Here is a 24,738-nt window from a genome sequence, read left to right as displayed (position 1 = left end):
ATGCAACTGAATAAGAACGGCCTGGAGCTGAGAGTCCCGTCAGCGCAAAGCGTCTTCTGCTGCTGTTTTACATGTATCTTAGTTTAAGGGGAGAAAAGCACAAGTAAGGCTTCCATCTCCACCACTACACTGTCTGTATGAAGCATTTTCAACTTTAACAGTACTCAGAGATGAGCACAGTTAAAATAAATACAAAATTACTGCCTTTCTCACACTTGAACATATGCCAGCACCCAGCATGGCAACAGTCAGAAATGGGCCCTGCTTCACAAACATGGCAAAGTGGTTGTTTTCAATGGTCTGGAAATCAATAAACAAGCATAAATAAAAAAGCAGCAGCAGCAGCAGCAAATGAAATCACTGGAAAAGTCAACAGCAATCAATGCACATAGAACCCTAGATCATCTCTCCCAGCGCCACAGCACCGCCGGGAACTTCCTCTCACTCTGAGTATCAGTAATGTCCTGAGCAGGACACTCACACAGACCCCACGTCCTCACCGTCCTGGGTCCTGGACCCTCTAGGCCCGCAGGTATGGAGCAGCCTCACCAGCAGCTGGAGGCATCTGTCCGTCCTCAGCAGGGGCATGTAGGCGTTTGTGCCAAGCTTCCCAAGTGCATCCAGCAGGGGATCTAAGAATATCCTCAGCACATTCTGTGTCCTCTGCTTTTCACTGGACAATAAAGACAAGCCACATCGACCATCTCAAAAGCTGAAGGAAGTATCCTCGTCCATGACCTGTGAACCACAGTGCTGAGTGCGGTGCAGCCATCAGACAAAGTTACTCTTCAGTGAGCAAAACACCCAGCACCTGTGGGGACTGATCTTTTGTCTGGGCTCTCTCGTGAGCAGTGACTCGCTGGAGAAGACAGTCAAGAAAGAATCTCTGGGGGAAATGAAGCCTATGCCCTGTTTATGTGCAAGTCAAACTGCTGAGGCCCAGCTTCATGACACAGAAGAGCAAAACAGAGCGAGCCTAAGTGAGTCACGGAAATGACACATTAAACAAGACACAAAAAAAATCCTGAAGATGTACGACTCTTATGACCAACTTTATACTAAGACATTGTCCAGAAAAGAGATCTGAGGTCAACTGGGTGAACTACGTGCCGTGCAAATAGAATAAACACGTAATAAGGCTGCTCATCCATTCACGTTCTCTCCCCCGGCCTCGGTACTGGCCCTTTAAACTCAGGGCCTCGCCGCTTCACACACACTCCTGGCTGGTTTTCAGATAGAATCTCATGGTTTTTGCCCAGGGCTGGCCTTGGGCTGTGATTCACTCCTGCGTCTCACACAGCTAGGGTGACACACGGCCACCACACTCAGCATGCCCTTGGAGAGAGGGTGCTGCTAACTTTGTTTCGCTTGGGCTGGCCTTGACTGGAACCTCCCATCTGTCTCCCAAGCAGCTGAAGTACAGGTGTGAGCCACTGAGCTCAGCAGGTTGCTTTATCTTTATTACCATTTTTAAAATTATGCATGTATAAGGAGTTAAATCCAATAAACATCCTTACCTAATCTTGTAACTTATAATTCATTCTTCTAATACTGGTACAAAGTCAGTGATTATTGCATCCTTCTCTAATTTAAAATTAAATTGTTAAATTTAACATTTAATTTGGCACCATGAGAAGACTAATAAATGCTATTCCTATTTACTCAGCTAATTTTTAAACACTGTTTAGGATATTACCAATGTGTGAGTGCTGTCCTTTAATGTTATATGGCAACTCTGTGCCAACCACCGAAAAGTCTGAATGCACGTCATAACTCTGGTTAGCTTTTCTTTCCAATTAAAGAACCACTTGCCTGTGTTGGGCCTTCCTTCCTTCCACATCCACAGCCAGCAACACCATCAGGGCTGTAAGCCTGGCTTCCGACCCGTCAGGCATAGAGCAGCTTTCTCCTGCTTGAAGAACAAAAGTTGACGTTTACAAAGCATTAACAAAATCCTTCAAGGATGACACTTTAAAAACAAACCAGCAAGGGGTATGGCTCAAGTAGAAAGACACTGAGTTCAAACCTCAGTATCACCCAAAACAAAACAAAACGCCAACTAGGTGACTACTCCTTATCAATATTAAATTATTAGAGAAACATAGCTGAGGTACAACACTGCTCATTATTTAAATAAAAACAAACCTGTGTGTCTGCCCTGCACTGGCCTGGATTGGGCAGACACTTGGTCCTGTGCTCAAAGAAGTTAGGGTACAGTACAAGAGAAAAGCGCTGATCAAACCACAAGCAAATGAACACAAAACTGCAGTCTCAGCAAAGCCATCAGGAGAGGTACAGAGCTCCTGGATGCAGGCTAGGAGGACGGGTCCTGGAATGAGGAGCAGAAGGAAGTTCCCTGAGGAAATGAATCTGGGATGAGAAGGAATGAGTTCAGTGAATGGAGACAAGGACTTCCTAACAGAAGAAAGAGCCTGTCGGGTTCCCCAGCAGGAGAGACATTGCCCACTCCAGGAAACAGAGGAGGATGCCCTTGTGCACCTAAGTGAGGTGACAGACACGGGTGGGGGAGAGACAGGGACACTTGGCAGGCCACTAGAGGACTTTTCTCTCTGGCCTAAACCAACAGGAAGCCACTGAGGGTGAATGCACTTAGAGAAGCAGAGGGGATTTCTGTAAGACTGAAACTTCGAAAAGATGTCCCGAAGAACAATGTGAAAAGAAACCGTGGGAGAAGCAGAGTAGAGCAAGGCCAGCAGGCCAGAGGCTTCCAGATGTCAGCCGAGAGCCCCCAGGATTGTGACCAGAAGGAGGACGAGGACGGGGGGATGAAGACACCAGCACTGGGTGTCCTGAGAACTGCTGGACCTACTTATTGGAGTGCGGTAAAAGGTTATTTACTTTCACAGGCCTAACAAGAGAATCTTACAAGTAACAGCACAGGAAATTCACTAGACGATTAAGAATAAAGCACAAGAGAGATTTTCCCAGAAGGTAAAGCCAGGCATCTTAAAGGGATGACTATGTATGTCATCATTGAAGACCTCCTCCATGGTCAGAGGAATCAGTAGATGAAGATGACCTGGTGTGAGACAAAGTGAGGAATTTAAGACACGTTGAATTCACTGAAGCAGCATCAGAAATGCAGAAAGAATACTAATGAATGAACTGCTAAGACTTCTTCCCTTTATGTCTTCCACGTAAGGGGTCTTTACAAAACTGGTCTTTGGAGCCTAGGATGTAGGTCAGGGGAGTACTTGCCTAGCATGCAAGAAGCCCTGGGTTCCATTCCTAGTACCACATTTTTTAAAAAAAGAAGGTCTTCACAAAGTATGTAATGAAAAGAAAAAACTGAACAAAAACATTCTTCCAAGTTTTTTCTCTAAAATTATTTCTTATACTCGGTTCGCTCTAAATGTAATGCTCTGAAAACAAAGATGAACCATTTACTTTCACACATTTGCACTACAGGACACATCAGTAATGGGCTCAGGCCTGTAATCCTGCTACCCCAGACCCTATCTGGAAAACAACTAAAGGACTGTGGGTGAGGCTCAAATGGTAGAGCACTTGTTAACAAGCTGGAGACCGAGTTCAAACCTCAGCACCAAATAAGAAAAGAGAACAGAAAAGGAAAGAAAAGAAAACGAAAGAATAAATTAGTAAGTAAACTTATATGCATCCAGTTCGCACTCTGGAGACCTAACAGCTCCATAAAACATCTGAGACAGTTAACATCTCAAGACTCAGAACAGATGAAGTACAGTTGGAGGCAGTGTTTTCACTGTTACTTACATTATTTGACTGAAATACAAGTTTGAACTCCGTAAGTCAACACACATTTGCTTAGCCCGAAATCTCAATATGAAAAACCAGTGAAAAGTTCTTTGAAACTTACTTTCCCAAGCAGGGGACTGAACACACTCATGAACGAGGCTCTTCACGTAAGCATTTAAAGATGTCTCACAGAGTCCATCGGAGCCGCCAATGGAGGACTGCCTAAAATACCTTTCATTAACCCGCAACCAGTCACAGAGCTAGAAAAGAAAATAGTTATGGATCACTTATTTTAAAAACCTAACTGAACAAAGGGTTTCTAATTTCCCTAAGCCAATCTTCTTTCCTCTACAATAAACCAAATTTAATTAAAACATTATAAATACAACAGTCCACTAAAATCTTATGAGACCATAGTAGACTGAAACGTGGCTATGGGGCGCAACGACTGTATAGACATATACACTTCTTTTTGGTCTCTACTGTCTGTGGAACTCAGTGTGACAATAAATAGCTTATTATTTTGCTGAATGTTCTGAAGTACCTGATGTAAAATGCATTTTCATAAGGTGTTCTGAAGAACTCTCTAACAAAATCACACCTTATATAAGACAAATTACCTTAAAATTCTTTACAGCTTTCTATATAAAACAAGAACTTTTATTCTTGAGAGCAAGTGGAATTTAAATACGTTGGAATTAATTTTCCTGCTCTTCTCACAAGTTTACTTTCTATCATATGTGCATATTAAAAAACACTGCCTGGCGCCATGGCTCATGCCTGTAATCCCAGTTACTCAGGACGCAGAGATCAGGAGGATCAAAGTTCAAAGCCAGCCCGGGGAAATCGTTCTTAAGACCCTATCTCAAAAAAACCCACAAAAAAAAAATAGGACTGGTGGAGTGGCCCAAGGTGTAGGCCCTGAGTTCAAGCCCCAGGACCAAAAACCAACCAACAAACAAAATATATACAAATACATACATATTTATACATTATTCTTAAACAGAAATGCTAGTACTTCTCCATTATTTATTTTAGGAGACTGGCAAAAACAAAAGTCACAGAATTTCATAATTAATCACTGAACAGATATAACTGTGAATTTAAATATGAATCTAAATGTGAATTAAACATGTTCACAATTTCCTTTTCACACCTTCTCTCTGAATGTGCAATTCAATAAATGAATTTAAATACGAAGGAAATAATTATGAAATGAATCTTGGTAAAAAGAATTTTTAAAAAATATTTTCTGCATCCATTAAGGTCACCCAAAACTGCACATAAAGAGGAAAAACAACCAGATGTTTGCAGAGCAATATCACAAAACAAGTCAAATCTACACCAAGATACACATGAACCCGTGCCACGCTTTGGCTATGTGTGAATGTGGATCCCAAAGGCTCATGAGTGGCAGGCAAGCTGGATCCCCAGTGTGGTGGTGGGACCTTTAAGCCTTTAAGGGCTGGAGCCTGGTGAGAAGTGGACGGGTGGTGGGGTCTATCCTCCAAAGAGATAGAGCTGGTCTCAGGAGTGAGTGGTTCTCATGCAGCAAGAATATCCAACAGCATTGGCCCTTCTGCACCGGACCAGTACCTTTTCCGATTCTCCACCATGCCAGGGCCTCTGCAGGAGGCTACAGCCATGCTATTGGGATTCTCCAGCCACCACAACTGTAAGTCAAATAAGCCTCTTCACAGACTGCCCAGGCTCAGACACAACTGATGTTTTTTCCTTGTTAAACAGATCCCCAAGGAGCTACGAAAGACCAGGAGAGAGACCTCGAGGAGGCTGGAGAGGTCAAGGACAAAGACAGCGAATAACCACCAGGGGTCATGATGACTCAGGAAAAAAGGCAGCAAGTTGAGAATAATAAAGATCAGAGCTGAAGTTAAATGAAATGCAGACTAAGGATCACACCTGTAATCCTAGCTACACAGGAGGCAGAGATCAGGAGGATCAAGGGTCAAAGCCAACCCGTGCAAATAGTTTGTGAGACCTATCTTGAAAAACGCTTCACAAAAAAGGGCTGATGGAGTGGTTTGAAGTGTAGGCCCTGAGTTCAAGCCCCAGTACTGAAAAAAAAAAAAAAGAAAGAATAAAAATAGTAAAGGAAGAAATTAAACTATCCTCATTTGTAAATATGTTCCTATACTGAAAAAACCCTAAAGACTTCACCTGAAAACTCTCAGATCTGATACTTTCAGAAAATATCAGGATACAAAATCAACATGAAAAACAGAAGCTTTTCTATATACCAAAGACCAATAAGCTGAGAAAGAAATCAGAAAAGCAATTCCATTCACAATAGCCTCAACAAAAGAAAAACCCAGGCATAAACTTAACCAGAGATGTTAAAGACCAATACCTTTAACAAAGATGTACAGTAAGACCTCTACGATGCAAACTGTGAAGCACAAAGAAAGAAACTGAAGACACTAGCAGGTGGTGAGCAGAGAGTGTCAAAATGATCACAGGTGTTACCAAGAGTGATGTATAAATTCAACTCGATCCCCATCAAAATTCCAATGACATTCTTTACAGAGATGGAAATCAGTTCAAAGAGCGAGAACAATCCAGAGCAAAAAGAGCAATGCTGACGTATCACGGTATCTGGCTTCAAACCCCATTACAGCAACAAAAACAGGAACAACAGACACACAGACCAATGAACACAAGACCCCGAAATCAGCCCACACAGGTACAGCCACTGATTGCTGATGTGGGTGCCAAAAACACCCACTGAAAAAAGAATTGCTTTAACAAGTGGTGCTGGCAAAGCTAGACATTCACATGTAGGAGGCTGAAATAGATCCCTGTCTTTCACTCTGTACAATAATCAACTCAGAAATGATCAGAAACCTTAACGTAAGAGCTGAAACTCTGAAACTAGGAAAACACACTAGGAACACTGGAAGATACAGGTACAGGCAATGACTTTCTGACTAAAATGTCAGCAGTTCAGAAAATTTAGAGCAAATACTGACAAATGTGATTACAGTAAATTAAAAAGCTTCTGCACAGCAAAAGGAACAATCAACAGAGTAAAGAGACGACCTACAGGTGAAAGAAAAGTCTTTACCAGACATTCATCCATTTAGTTCTTCTATACAAAGAACTAAAAAAAACTAAAGAATAACCCGATCAATACACAGGCAAATGAACTAAACAGACACTTTTTAAATGGCCAATAAATACATGAAAAAATGGAAATGCAAATCAAAACGACATGGAGACTCCATCTCATCCCACTCAGAGGGGCTGTCATCAAGAAAACAAACAGCAAATGCTGGTGAGGGTTTGGGGACACGGGGAACTCTCAAACACTGCTGATGGGAATGTAAACAAGTCCAGCCACTGTGGAAATCAATACGGAGCATCCTCAAAAAATTAAGACTAGAACTTCCATATGCTCCACTTCTAGGCTGACAGAGTGGCTCAAGTGGTCGGGCTCTTGCCTAGCAAACACAGAGCCCTGAGTTCAAGCCCCAATACCACTCCCTCAAAAAAAAAATACACTGAAAAAAGTCAAAGTCAGCTTAGGACAGACACCTGCACACCCATCGCAGCACTGTTCACAACAGCCAAATTACAGAGGCAGCCTAGGTGCCCACCAACAAATGATCAGAAAATGGGAGCATATGCACACAGTGGAGTTTAACTCAGACACGAAGAAGAATGAAACTGATGCTGCTTGCTAGAAGCGATCGATCCGGAGACCACCATGAAATACGCCAGTCCCACAAAGACCAGGCTGCGTGCTTTCTCTCATTTTTTGCAATCTGGGGGAGGACAAGGGAGGAGGGCATGAAGATAAAAGGGAGACACCAAGACCAAGGAAGGAGGAGGGGAAAGGGAGGTGGAGGTGGATCGGAAGGGTAACTGAACATGATCCAAGCACATTGTACGCACAGATAGAAATGTCACGATGAAACTTACTCTGAACAACCAACGTGTACGAATAAAAAACACAAAAACAAAAACCGTCAGGCCTGCAGCTAGGTGAAGGACAGTGCCTTCAAGTGACAGAAAAGGGACAGGTTTGTTGATGAACTGCCTTTGGGGCTAAGACAGTCCCTCCTCCTAACACACCTCATCCGAAACAGAGTCCTGCCCCTAGCACCCACTCCTCTCTCAGCTCAGCAGCACGAGTCAAGGCCAACCAGAGCAGATATGCCATGTGCCAAAAGCGCTTCTGGTGGAGCAAGGCAACTGTTACACTTTACATACACAGCAAGGAGCACAACTAGAAAATGACTTTTTATAAAGCTTTGGGAGACCTTGTTTTCCAGCTCACCTCTGTCCACAATATGGTTCCCCGTCCTAAGGACTCCTCTTGTCTCAGGGACATGAGAAAAGTTGAGACATCACAGAGCGACACTTTCTCCTAGTTGGGGCGTTGAAGAAAAGTACTCTGTTTAAAACTTGTAAGTGAGGGGAGGGTCTGAGGCAGGAGGCTCGCAAGTACAAGGCCAGCGGGGTTACACAGCGAGACCCTGTCTCAAACACAGAACAGCCGAAAAATGTTAACTAAATAAAATACGATCACTGTATAAGCAAGCAACTGACCTGAAGCAGGGTATCACTAGTTAAACCCAAAGCCAACTGCATTTTCAAAAGAAAACGTGAGCCCACCTTTAAAGGGAACACATCCATCATGAGGCCTCCGTCTTCCATTATATAAAGTCAAAGATTGTTTTAAAAATATATTTTCTTTAAAATTGAGGTACTATCTTTGAGAAAAGATAATCTTTTTTGTTGAAATATACTATTCTATAAAAAGAAATTACTTCCAATCAAAAAGTGTCTTTTGTTTGTTTTTGAAACAGAGTCGGTTTCATGAAGTAGCCCAGACAAGCCTTGAATTCAAAATCCTCCTGCCTCAACATCCCAGGCACTGGGATTACAGGTATGCACCGCCACACAAAAAGCGATTCTTTCCAAAGTAACAAAAATGACCTGACTAAAGAAAACCACCACGGTATCTCATCCCCTGAAGGGTACAGGTCTGGAATTAAGATTCCAGGCTTTAGGCAGGGCAACGAGACCACTCCAAGCCCTCTGTAAATGAAGTCCTGGTGAGCCACAGCACACCGTTTATTCATTAGTCTGTGGCTACCTTAGTCTACAAAGGAAGAGAGCGGAATTTGTACCAGAGACCACCGACCCGCAAAGCCGAGGCCATGGTTACTGCCCACGCTTCTCCGACAGTGTGCTCTGGCCAGCAGACTTGTTGGGTCTGGAAGATGAGGGAAAAGCGTGGAGGAACCCAGGCACCAGCTCCCGCCCTGGTGAGTCACCCAGGCCAAGCTGTGACAGAGCACGTGGAATGCCACTGCCAGGGACACGGGCGAGGAACCCGGTGCCTGGGTTTATATTGGGCCCTACTACTGCAGACAGCCTGTGCCTCGCACAGAGTTCCTGATTCCAGAGGGAAAGCAGGCGTTTTCCAGAAACACCTCCTGTACAGCGTGCCACTCCTATCACCTAGGATGGTGTAAATCCTCCCCCAAACCAAGTTCCCTGATGTCACCAAGGGCCACCCTGATCAGCAGGCTTTTCTGATGGTGTTTCCACAGGCCTGCTACTCATTTCTGCAACCCGCTCACTAAGAAAGACCAGTAAACGGGAGCGCCAGAGGTAAACTTACCACATCCAGCAAGTTCATGGCGGTTTGGAGAAGATAGCACTGTGCAGAGGCTCTCAGCAGAATCTGGTGCGTGATCATGGTACACTGGACGACATCCCTGCACCGAAACAGAAACGCACAGCAGGTTCCCAGGACACGCCTACCAACCTGTGATTACTGACAATGCCTGCATCCTCTAACGCACGTCAGCAGACTTGCAAAGCCTTTGTGTCCGCTACGGCTTCTAACAGAGGTCAAGTTTAACATGATGTAAATCTGTTTTAACGACTGTAAATGAAGATACTTTTAGAGTAAGAATTTTGTATTTTTTTTGACATACTTTTTGACAGCGCTGGAGTTTGAACTCAGGGCCTTATGCTTGTCAGGCAGGTGCTGTACCACCTGAGCCACACCCCCAGTCCTTTTCTACTTTATTCTTTCAGATAGGGTCTTGAATATTTCGCCGAGGCAGGCTTGGACTCGATCCTCCCACCTATGCCTCCCAAACAGCTGGGATTACAGGAGCATCCCACCATGCTCAGCTATTGCGTTGAGATATGATTTTGCTAACACTTTGTACAAGCTGGCCTCAAACCTCAATCCTCCCAATCTCCAACTCCCAAACAACTGGGATTACATGTGTGAACCATTGCACCTGGCCTCTGAAATACCTTCTACTCAACATCATTATTCGGTATTTTAGCCTTCATTTTCTACTAACATAATTTAAAAAATTTACCGGCCTGAAGGTGGTCAAAGCCCAGTAGCATGTATCATAGCACGTATTTAAATTAGTCATTCATGAAACAAAGTAAGTTCAACTACATGAATGAGTTTTTTTTCAGTACTGGTGTTTAAACTCGGGACCTCATGCTTGCAGGCAGGTGCTCTGCTCCTTGAGCCACTCCACCAGCCCTAAATAACATTTTTTTCTTATATAAAATGGTATTAGGTAAAATCACAAGGAGAGCAGGAGGAAACACAAATACACTGACAAAAAGCCACACGTGAGCAGGCTGTGGAGGTTACCTGAGCGCAAGAAGCCCCTCCACGCCCAGGACCTTGCATCTTGGGACACTGGCCAAAGCCTCAGACAGAAACAGAATGGGCACTGCACACCAGTGTCTGCTTGTCATCCTCTGAACAAATGTCAGCAGGAAACCGCCTGGAAGGAAAAGTTGTAAAAGTATCACCACTGCCAATACACACACACTCAGGACACACTCGGTGCCATCTGTCACCAGGGAAGTGCAGGTCACAGCCCCTTCAGACCCGCCAGGAAGGATGGGATCAAAAGGACAGACAGGGACAGGGACAGGGGCCAGGAAGGCTGTGGAGGAACTGGAGCCTCACGCTGCTTGGGGAAGGCAAGACACTGTAGCCCGCAAATCTACACGTGACCCAGCAACTCCACGGGTGACACACACCCAGAAGTGAAGTGGAGTCCTTGCAAAGACTTTTATGTGAATATTCACAGCAGCCTTACTCCTGGTAGTCAAAAAGGTGGAACAATACAAACACCCGCCCACTGATGAAGGGAGAACAAAATGTGGACTGTCGACACAGTGGAGTATTATTCAGCCACAAAGAGGAAAAACTGATGCACGTCACAACATGGATGCACTCTCAACTCTGTACCTAGGGAAAGAAGCCAGACCTAAAATTAGGCCATATTTTGCTCGAGTCCATTACAGGAAACGCTCAGGATGCATGAATCTATGGACCAGAAAGTGGGTTCATGGCTGCTGGGGGCGGTGGGGGGGCCAGGAAGGCGGTGGAATAAGTGACCGCTCGTGGGTGCAGGGCTTCTTTTTGGGGGTTGATGAAAGTATTTTGGAATCTGATAGTGTGATGACTGTACAATCTGTGAATGTACTAAACATGACTGAACTGAACTGTTTAAAAGTACAGCTGGCTGAACAGTTTTGTAGGATGTGAATTAAATGTCAGTAAAGCTATTGTGAAACAAACGTCGATGTTAACATTTCATTCCTATTTAGTAAGTCATGTATTCCACTGTTTTGTGGGGATCCTGATAACCACACGCAGTTGTATTTGTTAAAAAAAAAAAAGTAAAGTTTTTCCTGCTGGGAGCCATTTTTCTGAAGTGCTAAGGAAAGACAGGACCAGAGTGCTGGTGGAGGGGACTGTGGACTCTGTGCTGAGCGCAGACCTTCCTTGCTGCTTCTCTCTCCCTGGATGGCATCACAGAGGCTCACGCTTCCACTCTGCTACAGTGTGGCTGCCTGAGGATGCTGGGTCACACAGTCAGAGAAAACACCTAGTTTTACAAATCAGCACTGCAGAATGACTTCCAAGAAAGCTCATCTCCTAAAACAGTGTTATATGTATTCTATAACTTCTAAAGTAGCCAGCACAAAGCTAGATACACCTGAGATGTTCTCTGGAAATTGGTCTTGTGCCTGACCCCTCACTCGTGACACAGGGAGGCACAATGGTCAAGCTTCCCTTCACATTCAGCCAACACTCACCAACGTGTGTGCTGTGCTTGGCCCTGAGCCCAATGCAGATTAAACACAAATAAGGGTCACTTTGTTAGTCGCACAGGCAGACATGAAAAAGGACTCAGAAAGCAGAGTTAAGTCCTCTCAACAAGCAAAAACATGCTGGGCTCCCGAACTCACCTGATCTAGGATACTTCTTAGAAAAACAAGTGTACTCTTCTTTTTTGTCTTTCTAAGACGGTGTCCATGAAAGGACAACTGCCACAATATAGTCCACTTGCTACTTTTTCCTAAAACCAGTTCTTTCTTCCCCCAACCTAGTTTAATAAACAGATGGACGAGACACCCACGGCAGCTCCCTCCACCACCACTGCCAACACCGGCGAGAGCCACCTGTGTGACTGTGACAAGACGGGCAGATCACAGGATCCCAATCACATGAGAACACTCGCACCACAGAGCTCATACCAATAAACACTAAAAATTAAAAAGGAAAATGCAAAAGTAAAAACCTCTTTGCTGACACATACTCTTTACTTCTTCTGGAAGAAGGGAAACATAAGTGACTAAAAACTTCTGTAATTTTAATCCCAGTGGAGAACCACTTCCTACCAGCTGGCCTGGGGACCTACAGACAAAGAGGGGAAAGAAACACATATTTCAAATCTGTTTGTAAGTGAGCATGCTACAACTAGTCTACATGGACTGTAGCCCCAGTCTCGCAGCAATACAATGATCAGACAATCTTTTATTTTTCAGTTCAATTCCAAGAAATTTGTCTGGCTACAGAAACACCAGAACCATCTAGGAGAATGACCTCCAGTCATAACTTCCTATCCTAAGGAGGCCTGGGAGCCTTTTTATGATACTTTCCTTTTCTTTTACACACACAGGAATCTTGCTAAGTAGTATCATAAAAATAATAATAACTTTAAGTGATGTTCTATTGTTTCCAACTTCTAATTCAATGACTTTATGTCTTAAGTAAAAAACGACATTCACAGCAAAGACGCGTGTCAGGAATAAGTCACTTCTGCAGGCGCTCTAGTTATCAACATCAACTCGTCATGGTTTTCTGCTGTCCTTCTGCTCCCGCATGCCCTGAAGTGCGGGAAACCCAGGTACTCAGTAAGAAACCAGCTCCTCCACCTGCTCAACGCTCTCCAGCGGTCTCACCGTGTCGGTGTTTATCAAATAGACACTGGAAGTCAGTATTATTGTAACTTGGCACAGACATTCAGTATGTTTCAAGACATGGAGGGGATTCTGTTTAGGGGCTTGCCAAACAGAAGACTTATAGCTATAAATTTAATCAGTATTAGAGAGACAACGTGACTTTAAAAGCAGGAGAAACTGGAAGAGATACTTTAGGAGTCTACGTAATTCTCCCCAAATGAGACTAAGGCTGACACTGACAAATTTCTCTCTGCTGACCTTTTCCAAAGGCAAATAAATATACAGACATCTTAGGATCCGGGCAGCCACCGTCAGATATGAAAGGAAAAAGGTTAGGCTGAGCCCTGTGTACTGGAGGGAAACTGGGTGCAGTGATGTAGATTTATGGTTCTTAATATGGATGGATGGACTGGCGGGCAGGTAGATGCATGGATGGACAGACAGGCAGCCACTGAAGCAGATATAGATGGGTAGGTGTTGTACACAAACAGAGCTAAGAAAGATAAATATACCTGGAAAGAGGCAACACTTGAACAAATTAGTAACTATGGAGAGATAAACAGCAACACTTTGTCTTATTCCCAGGGCTTTTCTGTTAAGTGTCAGACTAGGTCAAAACAGAAAGTTAAAAGAACAAGGACAGCTGGGTTTGGTGACACATGCCTGTAATCCCAACACTTAAGAAAGTAAGGCCGGAGGATCCCAAGTTCAAGGCCAGCCTAGACTACACAGAGAGACTTTTCTTAAAAAAAAAAAAAAAAGTCCAAAATGTAAGTATGTTAGTTAGGTAAAATCCCTGCCTTTTCCAAACGAGTAGAAAGCAAGAAACAAGAGGCTGTAAGGGACAAAAGGAAACAAGAAAAAAAGTGGAATGTGTAATAGATAATAGAAGTTAAGAAAAATACAAACACAGAAGTTGCCACGTGGTCTTAAACAGCTGACTGTCTATGAGGCAGATTACGTATCAAATGCACTTTTTAAACAATACGGTCCTGCATCGTAACAAATGCACGTATCAAATGCATGATACTCCGTTACAGCTTAATAAGAGAACACCTGCTTACCTGCTGTACAGAGAGCTCTCGGAAAGTGCATCCATTAGCGGTCCAACAATAAACTTCAGAAACAAAACAAAAAGACATGTGATCAATACTAAGTTCTACTGCGTACTAACCAGCCTGGTGGCACACCCACCATGGGGTCGCAGAAGAGCTGTGACAAGCAAAGCTGACCTCCTACACTATTGGTTTGAATTCACTGAGGGTCATGGTGGGCACCCTAGTTCTACCAGACGACAAAGTAATGAGCGCAGGGTATTCCCACCTGATAACAACCTATGGCACACTAAGAAAGCTCATGTCATGGGGGAGGAAAGTGAACCCCAACAATACAGGTAGTAATAGGCCACAGAGTAGGTTACAGGTAGTAACAGGAAAAACAGAAAGACCCTCAGCCAGGATCCAGTGGCTCACTCCTGTAATCCTAGCTATTTGGGAGGCTGACATTGGGAGGATCATAAATGGAGGCCGAGCCAGGCAAATAGTTCAAGACACCTCATCTCAAAAATAACCAGAGCAAAAATGGACTGGAGGCATGGCTGAAGCAATAGAGTGCCTGCTTTGTAAGTGGAAAGCCCTAAGTGCAAACTCCAGCCCCAAGATAAAGCGGGAAATCTATATCCCAAAAATCTTCCTGGTCAAAAAACGCAAGCTTCACAAAGTACCAGAAGGATGGGAGAATGCAGAAACTGGATGCGTCTCAACTTGGCAGCATGAGGTCAGACCCCTGGTAGCTCTAAGTGTGAAGTGCTCTGTGCATCCTAGGACACTGTAACACAAGTGGCCATCCTCCCAGGCTCTTCACTCTGTGTGGCTCCTGACCACCAGGAACAAAAGCTAACACATGGAGCTCAGATGGGAGATAGTGATGGAGCAGACTGACTCGGCTCCATCTAAACAACAACCATGATCCAGAGCTCAAGCTTCAACACCAGTGTGCAAGCCATGGACTGATGTGGTCCGGAAGATGGAGGGCAGAGAGCTACTTTTTTCACAATGGCCTTGGTACAAGGCCCACCACTCAGAGCTTTTCCCAGCAGGACACCTATGCTTGCACACACAGCATCTGTGTTGTGCAAAACCATAAAATGTCCCTTGCTGATACAGTGCACTTTTTTGAAGACCACATGCAATACAATGAAGGCCTCTATACTTGACAAAGGGAACAAGGAAGGGCACAGGCTGTCATTACCTCAGAAAGTTCTGGTGAAAATGGAAGAGACTTTGTCTCATACAGCTCCAAAAAATGGGTAACACCTTCTTTGGTCAGGATTTTGTTTTCACTTTCAAACATTCTTTTGTAAATACACATATGCCAGGAGGGGTGAAAGAGCCAACAGCCTGTGGAAATAAACATTTAATGCTCACATTACATTTAGACTTCATGGATTCTCATGAATAAGTATGCATACAGACACACACTGTCACTAGGACTGCAAAAGAGTGATTCTAATCACATTCACGGGTGTTTACTGAATAACACTGTCCTAGGACTGCAAAAGAGTGATTCTAATCACATTCACGGGTGTTTACTGAATAACAAAGATAACGTTCGTATTCAGAATGCTGGATTCATAGGTTTCATTTAGGTCTGTAAATGAATTTTATAGCTGCTACAGTGTACCAACATAAAATATTACCCTACATGTGCAAATGGGGGAGGTTTCAATCAATTCTTCTGCTTTCCTTCCTTTTTTTTTTTTGACAGGGTCTTGCTTTGTAGCCCAGGTTGGCTTTGAACTCTTGATTCTTCTGCCTCAGCCTCCTGAATGCTGGGATTACAGGTATACACCACTGTGCCCAGAACAACTATTGTTATTTGCGTGTATACATATGTACACACATATACATATACATGCATACGTACATAAACGTATACACATATACACATGCTGTATATATACACTGCTGTGCTAGGGGTGGGACCCACTGACTCCTCCATGCTAGGCAAGAGCTCTACCACTGAGCTACACCACCAGTCTCTTCAACCAACAATTCTCTCACATTTCCATTCTTTTAAGACAAGGTCTCACTGTATAGCTCAGGCTGCACAATGATTTTGCCTCAGCCTCCTGAGTGCTAGGATTACAGGTGTGCACCACCATGCCCAGTTTCAACCCATTTCTCTGCTTAAAACCCTTGAACAGCTTCCCATCGCTCTTAGAGTGGAGTCTGAAAGAGGCAGGGACAGATACTGACTAGCGCTCCAGCCCTATCTCCTTCTCTGAAGCCTGCTCCTGCAGCTCTGCTGGTCCTTAGCCTGCTTTGAGAAGCTGTTCCCATCTCAGGAGGGCTCACGCCTCCCCAGTGCTCCGAGCTCAGATGTCACCCCCAAGTCAGGCCTTCTCTGACTACCCTCTCACTGTGCATTCCATTCATCCCTGTCTTCTCCCTTCAGAGAACCTATAATCAAAACCACATGGGACAGGGGGCAGCTCAAGAATGTAGTCTCGGCTACTCGGGAGGCAGAGATCAGGAAGATCACAGTTTAAGTTGGTGACACTCCATCTCAATTAAATAAGCCGGGCGTGGTGATGCGCTCCTGAAATTCCAGCTCCTTAGGAGGCCACAGGTAGGAGGATCACAGTCTGAGATGGCCCCAGGCAAAAACGAGACCCCTTACCTGAAAAATAACTGAAGCAGTAAGGGCTGGGGCATGGTTCAAATGGAGAGGCTATATATACACATTTACACACTCACATACATATAGTCTCTCCATGTTACCCAGTGCTTAGTATATACTGAATGTATATTATTACACACTTATTAACTGAATATGTAACTGAGGGAGCAAATAAAACATGGAATAAATGTGCACCTCAGAGATATTTTTTCTTGAAATACCCTTTAATTCTGTTAGAAATGAGCATCTGGCATTTTGAACCCACGACATTCTGTAAACAAACTGGCCTATCATTTGCAATTTACACCAAAACTCTTGCTCAACTCTTTGGCAATGGTCACTGTTCAAAACTGTCACTGTGATTTCGTTTAGCTTGCCAAGAGCTGAGGGCAAAATATGATAATAAGAGCATCATTTTAATAGTGAGTGAATAAGCAAAGTCATCACAGGATTGAATTAAATGCTAGCCCCAGGTGGGACAAGAGAGGCTCACGGTCTGCGAAAAACCCCAGTGTATCACAAAACAGCCGCCGCAATCAGCTGAATAAAGCCCAGTTCCCGAGGGGTCAAACTATTAACGCTGCAATTATCTAGGTGGGCACTGACACCCATTTACCTGGCTTAATCCTCGTGTGTGAACACAGCAACACAGCATCTCACCGTTCCTGTGAACACCAAGTATCCTGGCCTGCAAAAGCTGCTTCACTGATCTAAATCTGACTTCACAAAACAATTTCAGGAAGTCTCAGCTTCATCATCTTTCTGTTAGAAACCTCTGATGATCCAGGGTTTAAAAACCATGTTTAAGGCTGGTGGAGAGGCTCAAGAGGTACAGCGCCTGCCTAGCAAGCATAGGCCCTGAGTTCAAACCCCACTACTGCCAAAACAATAAAAAATTTTAAAATAAACCCTGGAATTTTCTCTTCCCGGGAAGTCCAAGATATGTAACAATACCAGAATCTGCCCCCCCCAAAAAAATAAGTCTAACACATGAAAAGATACATGTGCATTTTACATAAAAAAGATTTTACCAGAGTAAGAACGCAAAGCAGTAGAAATGTACATTCATATTCAAGAGCTATTATTATTAAAACACAGCATTAGTGAAGCATCCTTATCTCTTAAGGACACACACTGACATTTTTACAGAGGAAATGCTAGGATGCCTCGGTGCTGGAGAGGTGGCAAGAGAGGCTGCACGTGACACAGGAAACGAGCTGGCCACTGAGGACTGCCTCTGAGACAGGTGATGTCGAAATTCTTATGGTCAAAGCTTAATCCATCAATCACACCTCCATGTAATCACAGGACATCCTGTGACATGTAAAGCTATGTTCCTGAAGATGACTGAAGGCCATGAGTAAACGCTGTGCTGCGGGTGGACACGCTGTGGCGTGTGAGCTGTGGACAGTTCTCCCAAAGGAGGCAAAGGTGCATTATTAATGACCAATACTGTCTAGTGGCAGCATTACGAGACGGTTCCCATTTCTCTGCTTACACTAAGTTTTTCCAAATTCTCCACAATGAACAAGAACTAGTTATCAAATGAGGGGGGAAAACTACGTTTCATAAAAGCAAAAAGAAAGTAATCATTACCATTTTCTTCTGACACTGCATACTCAAACAGAGTGTTTAGCTTTGGTAAGACTGGCTTTATAACATGTATCTAAAAATAAGAGCAAAAAATCATATGAAATAGAAATCCAGCTTCAGAAATGTAAGGGAATGTTATTTATATAACGACAGGTTAACGACAGTCTTCCTGGTTTTGCCCTGAAGCTTCTTCTAGAGTTTGTCACGGCATGGTCTGGGTGTCCAGGACTGAATGTGTCACCTAAAACACAGCTACAGTAATGTGGACGCTTACATGGTGAATGTCCTAAATTATGTAATGTGATCCTTAACTGCCCTGGGAAAAAGGCAGGGCTGATGAGACCGGTGCCTTAAATAAGAGATGACACTGAAGTGTTGCCTGTCACTCAAGCCGTTCAAAGTCACATCGAGAAGGAGAGCCAACACAGAGTTCAAGGCGCTTCACGCCACTTAGACCATGTGGCAGGCCCTTTCCCGGAGTCTGACTGATAGAGCCTTCAGAATATACATAAACCTGAGCTTCTAAAATAAATAAAGGAGGTCTCACAGATCGACCAACCAAAGAAACCCTACACGCTCATTTCAATTTAGAAATACTTTGCATTCCTCGTATCCCTAAGTAATGTGTGGTACGCATTTGGATGGACACCTCACGCTGACTCCAGATGGCTGGCTCCCGCGTGTCCTGCATCTTATAACAGGGAGCCCCGAGTCAGGAGACGGCTGTACAGGCATCACCTGGAAACCGGTACAAAACTCAGATTCTCAGGCCCTGCCCTGACCTACTGAGTCGAAATGCCTGCAGGTGGGGCTCAGCAATTTGTGTTTTATAACAAGCTGTCTGCGATTCTGATTCAAGTTGGAGGATGCCAAGGGAAGGTGAAATAAGGCTCCATTTTTTGAAGGGCTATTTAAGTCCACTGAAAGCATTCTTTAGTTTGCTGGGACAATTCACGCTCTATTTTAATTTGCGTTTATGCCAGAAAACAAAGCTTACTAGGAGTCTATCATGCCACATCTAAGTTGGCCTTCTACGTTGCTTTCAGTGAATATTTGGAGAAGAGTAAAATAGGTGCTATAGGATTTATTAAAATAGGAAAGCACTTACCTGATTTCCTTCTAGAGTCTCCATAATTAAAATGTAATTTTCCCAAAACTTCAGAAGCTCATCTTTTTTCTTTTCAGACCACCAAAACAGACTTGGGCCTGGTAGGGTTTTAAAAAAGAAAATTAGTTTTTCCTTGTGCAAATTTCATCATTTTCTTCATAATAGCATACTTAAAATAACGCTGTTGTTAGCAAATACTGCATTCCCTCATCACAGAGGTGCCTTATACAGGGAGCTTGGAAATGTCAAAAGGAGTTTTGTTTGGTTTGTTTTCAATAAGATCATAGCGGACTTCTGGGTAAGAAGGACAGGTTTGCACATACAAACTCTACTTTCTCTCCCTAAGACTTTTATTCTAATAGTAAAGGAGTTTTCAAAGGCAAAACACTAGGAGAATGGGAAAAAAAAAAAGGAGCAGACACAGCAGTTTTGAAAATCATAGGAAATCCACAGACTTAGGAGAAAGGAACTTTAAGTTGATAAGGAAAAGCCAAGAAGTCATTTGATTTGCCTTATAACATCCCCCCAGGATCTTGGCAGAGAAAGTCACTTCTGTAATTGGAGATGAGAAGTCAGGCTAACCCAAAAAGGATCTGTTCCCTGAGGCTGAAGAACAGGATGCTATAAAAAAAAAAAGGGATGTTCCAAGGACAAACAAGGTCTCCTGAGAACTAAAATTTGACAGCAATGCAAGAAACTCAAAGAAAGGGCTGTAAATGGAAATCATGAACAAAATAACTCAAGAAAATCTCCCAGAACCACAGTACCTGACTTCCGGACTGAACAGGTATACTAGGCGTCCAGCACAAGGATGAAAACAGACCTGGGCCCACGCTGGAACCTCCACAGGGAAGGAGCAGACCATAAACAAAGAGGTTTCAGAATCCTTTCATCTTCTCAATAGCAACAAGGGAGCTCCAGCTTCTGAGAGGGCAGATCCATGCCTTTAAAATTTTGGATGGAAATATTTTCCAAGCTAGAAGTCTGCCCCCACCAAACTAACAATCAAATGTAAAGACAAACCCAGCTGTTTAGACTCATATGGCCTCTTCATTCCACTTCGAATGAACATTACTGCCACCAAGAGCAAAGGCTGGATAACCTGCAAACTCCTAAACTTTTGGGGAGCCCAAGGGCAGAAGTCCCTCCAAGAATAGAAAGGGCATACAAACTGTCCACCTCAGACTAAACATAGAAGAGGAGGCACCGAGAAGCAGGTTTTAAATAGCATTTTAAATGAGTGTTTAAAGACTGGCTTGACATCACAGAAGCCCAGGAACCCACTCCCCAGCTGTTTTCCTGGCCTCCTCTGTGCTCAGGAGCCTCCTGGGCAGGGAGGGAGACCTTGGAGTCACAGGCTGTAGGACCTGCCTTAGCTTGAGGGGCTGCCTGAAACACGGGAGGTCCATTCACATCCTACAGCGACACCAACAGGGAACAACCTCTCAGCCCCACCTGTTCTTGGACCCTGCACTGACAATAGGCCAAAGCCTGCACCTGTCTCTGCCCTAATACCAGGCAAAGCTGGGCTGCCCGTGGGGAGGGACAGAAAACTGCTAAGAAGCGAAAGCGCCTGCTGCTGTAGAAGAGGAAGAAAGCCCCTGCAGGAACGCTAAAGGACACAAAAAAAGCCAGTCTGGCCAGAGGAGGGCAACACCAGGGCTCAGGACCCCCGCCCCGGGCAGAATGCAGATGGCCCAGGAGACGGCACCAATGTCCAGCCCTTCACTAGGCAGAGGAAGAGGCTGTGTGCCACTGCAGAGGAGTAGAGGTGGCAGGAAAAGTTCACGCTGGGATGCTCAGGCACACAGGGCCTTAGACACAACTGGAGTAGAAGAGATGAAAAGGCCCAGCTTCATCTCTACCTGCACCAAGCACCAAGCACCAGCCTCAGAAGACCCCATCTGGGGCAGGCATCCAAGGCCTGAGCAAAACCTCCAGGTTCTCCAAGGTCATGCTCAAGGTGGCCACGACCACCCCAAGAAGACCAGAGTGCATCTGAGACAAGCACAGCAAGACAAACCCAAAGCCAGATCAACCAGATGGACTCAGTGCCACACACCGAGGGCCTAACAGAAGAAATACTAGGACAAAAAGACATGATTCCATGATGCAAAGATAAAAGAGAGAGCAGTCAAACCTAGCCAGTTCAGGTATCAGACTTGTGAGTAAGTGCAATTATACATCAAAGGACCTAACAGAAAAGATCAAGGAGAAACAGATGAGCAGAAGGGGATTTTCAGAAGATGGAGACTAACTTTTTTAAGTTCAAATGGGATTGCTAAAGAAGAACACATGTTGTCAGACACTGAGCATCTTTTGATACAATCATCAATCATCAGACATGCAACCTTCAAAACATGTTCTCTCAGGAAACCACTGGCGAATGCACTACACAGATACAGTGAGTAAAAACACAGACTTCAGGAAAGAGGACTCGGGTGAAGGGAGGATGGTGGACACAGATCTAAGGCTATCAGCTACGCACTTGGCATAGGGAAAAACAATCCCTATTCAAGCAAGAACAAGGACTCCAAGAAAGATTTCCTCAAGGAAACTTATGAAACACCTCATGGTTTGCCTTTACAGAGGAAGGATTCAGGCAACTGGCTGAGAATTGAGGGCTAAATTTGTGATTAGTATGGACAAAACCAAGAAAAACGTAGCATGAGGTAACTATAAGAAAAACTCGCAGGAATGGAAGAATGGTTTTGTTTCTTTAAACTGTGACTAGTTTTCTATGTAGACCACCTGTCAACAATGTCTGCAGCCATAATGCTAAACACATTTACCAAAAACTGAACTACGACAATGGACTTCAGGATACAGCTAAGATATATTCTTTCAAGACATAGGTAAATACCAAAATATCCATTTAAAGAGGTGTAAGTGGTTTCTTTTCCAGATGGGGGTATGTGTGTGGGGGGGGACAGGAAGACCATTGCTACTCTTGACAGTAAGCTTTCCACTCTGCTCATTCTTCAAATGTAAAAACTCACAAGGAATGATCACCCATTTTGGAACTGTTCAACTATTTCAAATCTATTTTTAAGTTAGATAAAACTCTAATCTCACAACTTCAGCCAGACAAAAATCCTTTACCTGAAATAAATGAGGAGTCAGGTACAGTTAGAAAAGTAGAGACTTTCTATCGAGACAACGTGGAGTCAGTCTTTTGGACAATGATAGTTCAAAAACGAGTTAAGCATGCTTTCACACACTTCCACGGACAAACCAATCTGCAGGAAACGCAAAGCCGAGGGCAGGCTTTGCTATCCATCCACTCTGCGGGAAGCAGGAGATATCACAGCCCAAAACGCTGTTTAAAAAATTCAATCAGAAGCCGGGCGCCAGTGGCTCACGCCTGTAATCCTCGCTACTCAGGAGGCAAAGAGCAGGAGATCAGTTCAAAGCCAGCCAGGGCAAATAGTTCCTGAGACCCTATCTCGAAAACACCCATCACAAAAAAGGACTGGTGGAGTGAGGCTGCCTAGAAAGCATGAGACCCTCAGTTCAAACCCCAGTACTACCCCCAAAAAATTCAACCAAAATCATTCTACTAAATTGATGGGGAAAAAAAAAAAAACCCTCCAAAGATTGACAAGAAAAATGCGTGGCAAATATTACTAAATCCTGCTCCTGAGAACTCATTACCAAGAGAAATTTCAAAAGGGCAATGGTTAATTCTAACCCTCAGATAAATAAATTGTTCCCTGAGTACAGGTACCTAATTTTCCTTTCAAACTGCTGGATGCCAACCCTTCCGACCTACTAGAACGGACGCACCACGACAGCGCACAACTCTGGGTCAGTTTACAGGCCCGAGGTCATCTTCCTAAACTACTCCGCGGGTGCCGAACCACACCCTGCTCCTGGTCCACTGTTTCCGACCGCGGCACCTCCCAGGACACCTTCGAGAGGATGTCCCCAAGGCTGTCAGTCTTTAGGAGTGCCATCCGAATAGCCAAATTGGAGGGATGGCGGGGGCGACCCGGGGAGCTGGTTTCCGGAAGCAGGGAGCTCCGCTCCCGGGAAGGCAGGCAGGGTCGAGTAAGTACCCGTGGCGTCTTGGGGGCCGCAGGTGCAGTCGTCACCCAGCTCGGCGGACACCTCCACGGCCCTCTGCAGCAGGTAGCGCGCGCGCTTGCGCGTCAGGGCGTCATCGGCGCGGCCCAGCCCCGCCTGCACCGTCCTCCAGAAGCGCGCGCAGTGCCGCGCGTCGGGGCCCGGGTCGCGCGCGCCGGGCTCGGGCAGCAGCTTCTCGGCCAGCGCGCTCAGCACCAGCAGCTCCGGCCCGATGCGGCCGGGGCCCGAGGGCGCGTCCGGCGCGGCCAGCGCATCCCACACGGCCCGCAATGCCGCCCCGCCGCACTGGCCCAGCGCGGGCAGCAGCCGCACGGCCACCAGCGCCGCCGCGTCCTCGGAGCACCCGTCCCCGGCCAGCGCCAGCGCCACGGCGGCCCGCGCCACCCGCTCCAGCAGCAGCCCGTCCTCACGGGGCCGCAGGCAGGGCCCGACGGCCGCCAGGACCTCCAGGGCCGCCAGGGCGCCCGGCGCGCGCGCCGCCTGCAGCTCCCGCAGCGCGTCCTCGGCGAGCGCGGCGGCCAGCGGCGGGGGCCCAGCCAGCCGGGCGCACGAGCGCAGCGCCGCGCCCGCCGCCCGCAGCACGCGCTGGCGCTGGCACGGCGGGCCGGCGTCGGAGCCGCCCGGGCGCTCACGCAGGCCGCGCAGCAGCGGCACCAAGTACTCCACGGCGACCTCGCGCGCCGCCTCCGGGAGCGCGCCCGCACCCGCGCCCTGGTCCTCCAGCCGCTGCAGAAGGAAGCGCAGCGTCTCCACGCGCTCCGCCGACGCCTCCCCGCCGCACAGCGTCCCGAGCAGGACCCGGGGGTCCGGACTCTGCGCGAGCAGCGCCTCTGCCAGGACCCACTCCATTGGTCGCGCGCGCGCAGCCGCCGCCGCCAAGCTGCCCAGGAAGGCGTCGGCGTGCGCGTGCACCGGCCGGGCCCGAGAGGACGTGCGCGTGCGCGGGGAGGGGGCGGAGCTCCACGCGTCCTGGGCCCCTTCCTCCAGCAATGCCTAGAGCCTACCCTGTGGGCTCCTGCGGTTCTCCCTTGCTGAATTTTAGGAGGAAGAAGGCCCTCGTTAGACTTCAGTGTATTGTTACACCAACTCAACCAATTTCTGTTTGGAGGTTGACCTACCCAGGGCCCTAAATCAGCCAGGCGTCCCTGTGATCTAGGCTGCAAGTTCATAAAGGTGTACTTCACATTCACCTAGGGGATTATTTTCAAAAAGGTGCATGCCCGTAATTCACCCACAAAGACACTGACACAGTGTATCCGAAAAGG

The 24,738-nt window shown here is 45.8% G+C and overlaps 1 protein-coding gene across 8 annotated transcripts in view; it reads right to left on the bottom strand.

The window, feature by feature from the left end:
• Nucleotides 1–24,359, bottom strand: part of Tarbp1 (tRNA guanosine 2 -O-methyltransferase TARBP1) — a 49,453-nt gene extending 25,094 nt beyond the window's left edge. For 4 of the 8 annotated variants that reach the window (XR_012442212.1, XR_012442211.1, XM_074056842.1 and 1 more), the window contains exons 1-12: nt 23,446–24,359; nt 19,388–19,485; nt 18,283–18,352; nt 15,256–15,404; nt 14,070–14,122; nt 12,360–12,457; nt 10,394–10,529; nt 9,386–9,482; nt 8,033–8,122; nt 3,857–3,995; nt 1,813–1,912; nt 501–673 (exon numbers count right to left, since the gene is read on the bottom strand). Coding sequence is in view for 6 of the 8 variants with exons in the window: in XM_074056842.1 (XP_073912943.1) it covers nt 501–673; nt 1,813–1,912; nt 3,857–3,995; nt 8,033–8,122; nt 9,386–9,482; nt 10,394–10,529; nt 12,360–12,457; nt 14,070–14,122; nt 15,256–15,404; nt 18,283–18,352; nt 19,388–19,485; nt 23,446–24,322 (2,080 nt within the window). In the remaining 2 variants the exon portion in view is untranslated. Of the gene's footprint in view, nt 1–500; nt 674–1,812; nt 1,913–3,856; nt 3,996–8,032; nt 8,123–8,902; nt 8,975–9,385; nt 9,483–10,393; nt 10,530–12,341; nt 12,458–14,069; nt 14,123–15,255; nt 15,405–18,282; nt 18,353–19,387 lie in introns of all 8 variants that reach the window. The other 4 variants (XM_074056845.1, XM_074056847.1, XM_020173369.2 and 1 more) reach the window with 4 other exon arrangements.
• Between the last annotated feature and the right edge of the window lie 379 nt (nt 24,360–24,738).

Source organism: Castor canadensis, chromosome 15, assembly GCF_047511655.1.
Source record: "Castor canadensis chromosome 15, mCasCan1.hap1v2, whole genome shotgun sequence".
Lineage (NCBI taxonomy): Eukaryota > Metazoa > Chordata > Mammalia > Rodentia > Castoridae > Castor > Castor canadensis.
Note: the sequence above shows the minus strand (reverse complement) of the source record. Positions and strands in the feature narration are given on the sequence as shown.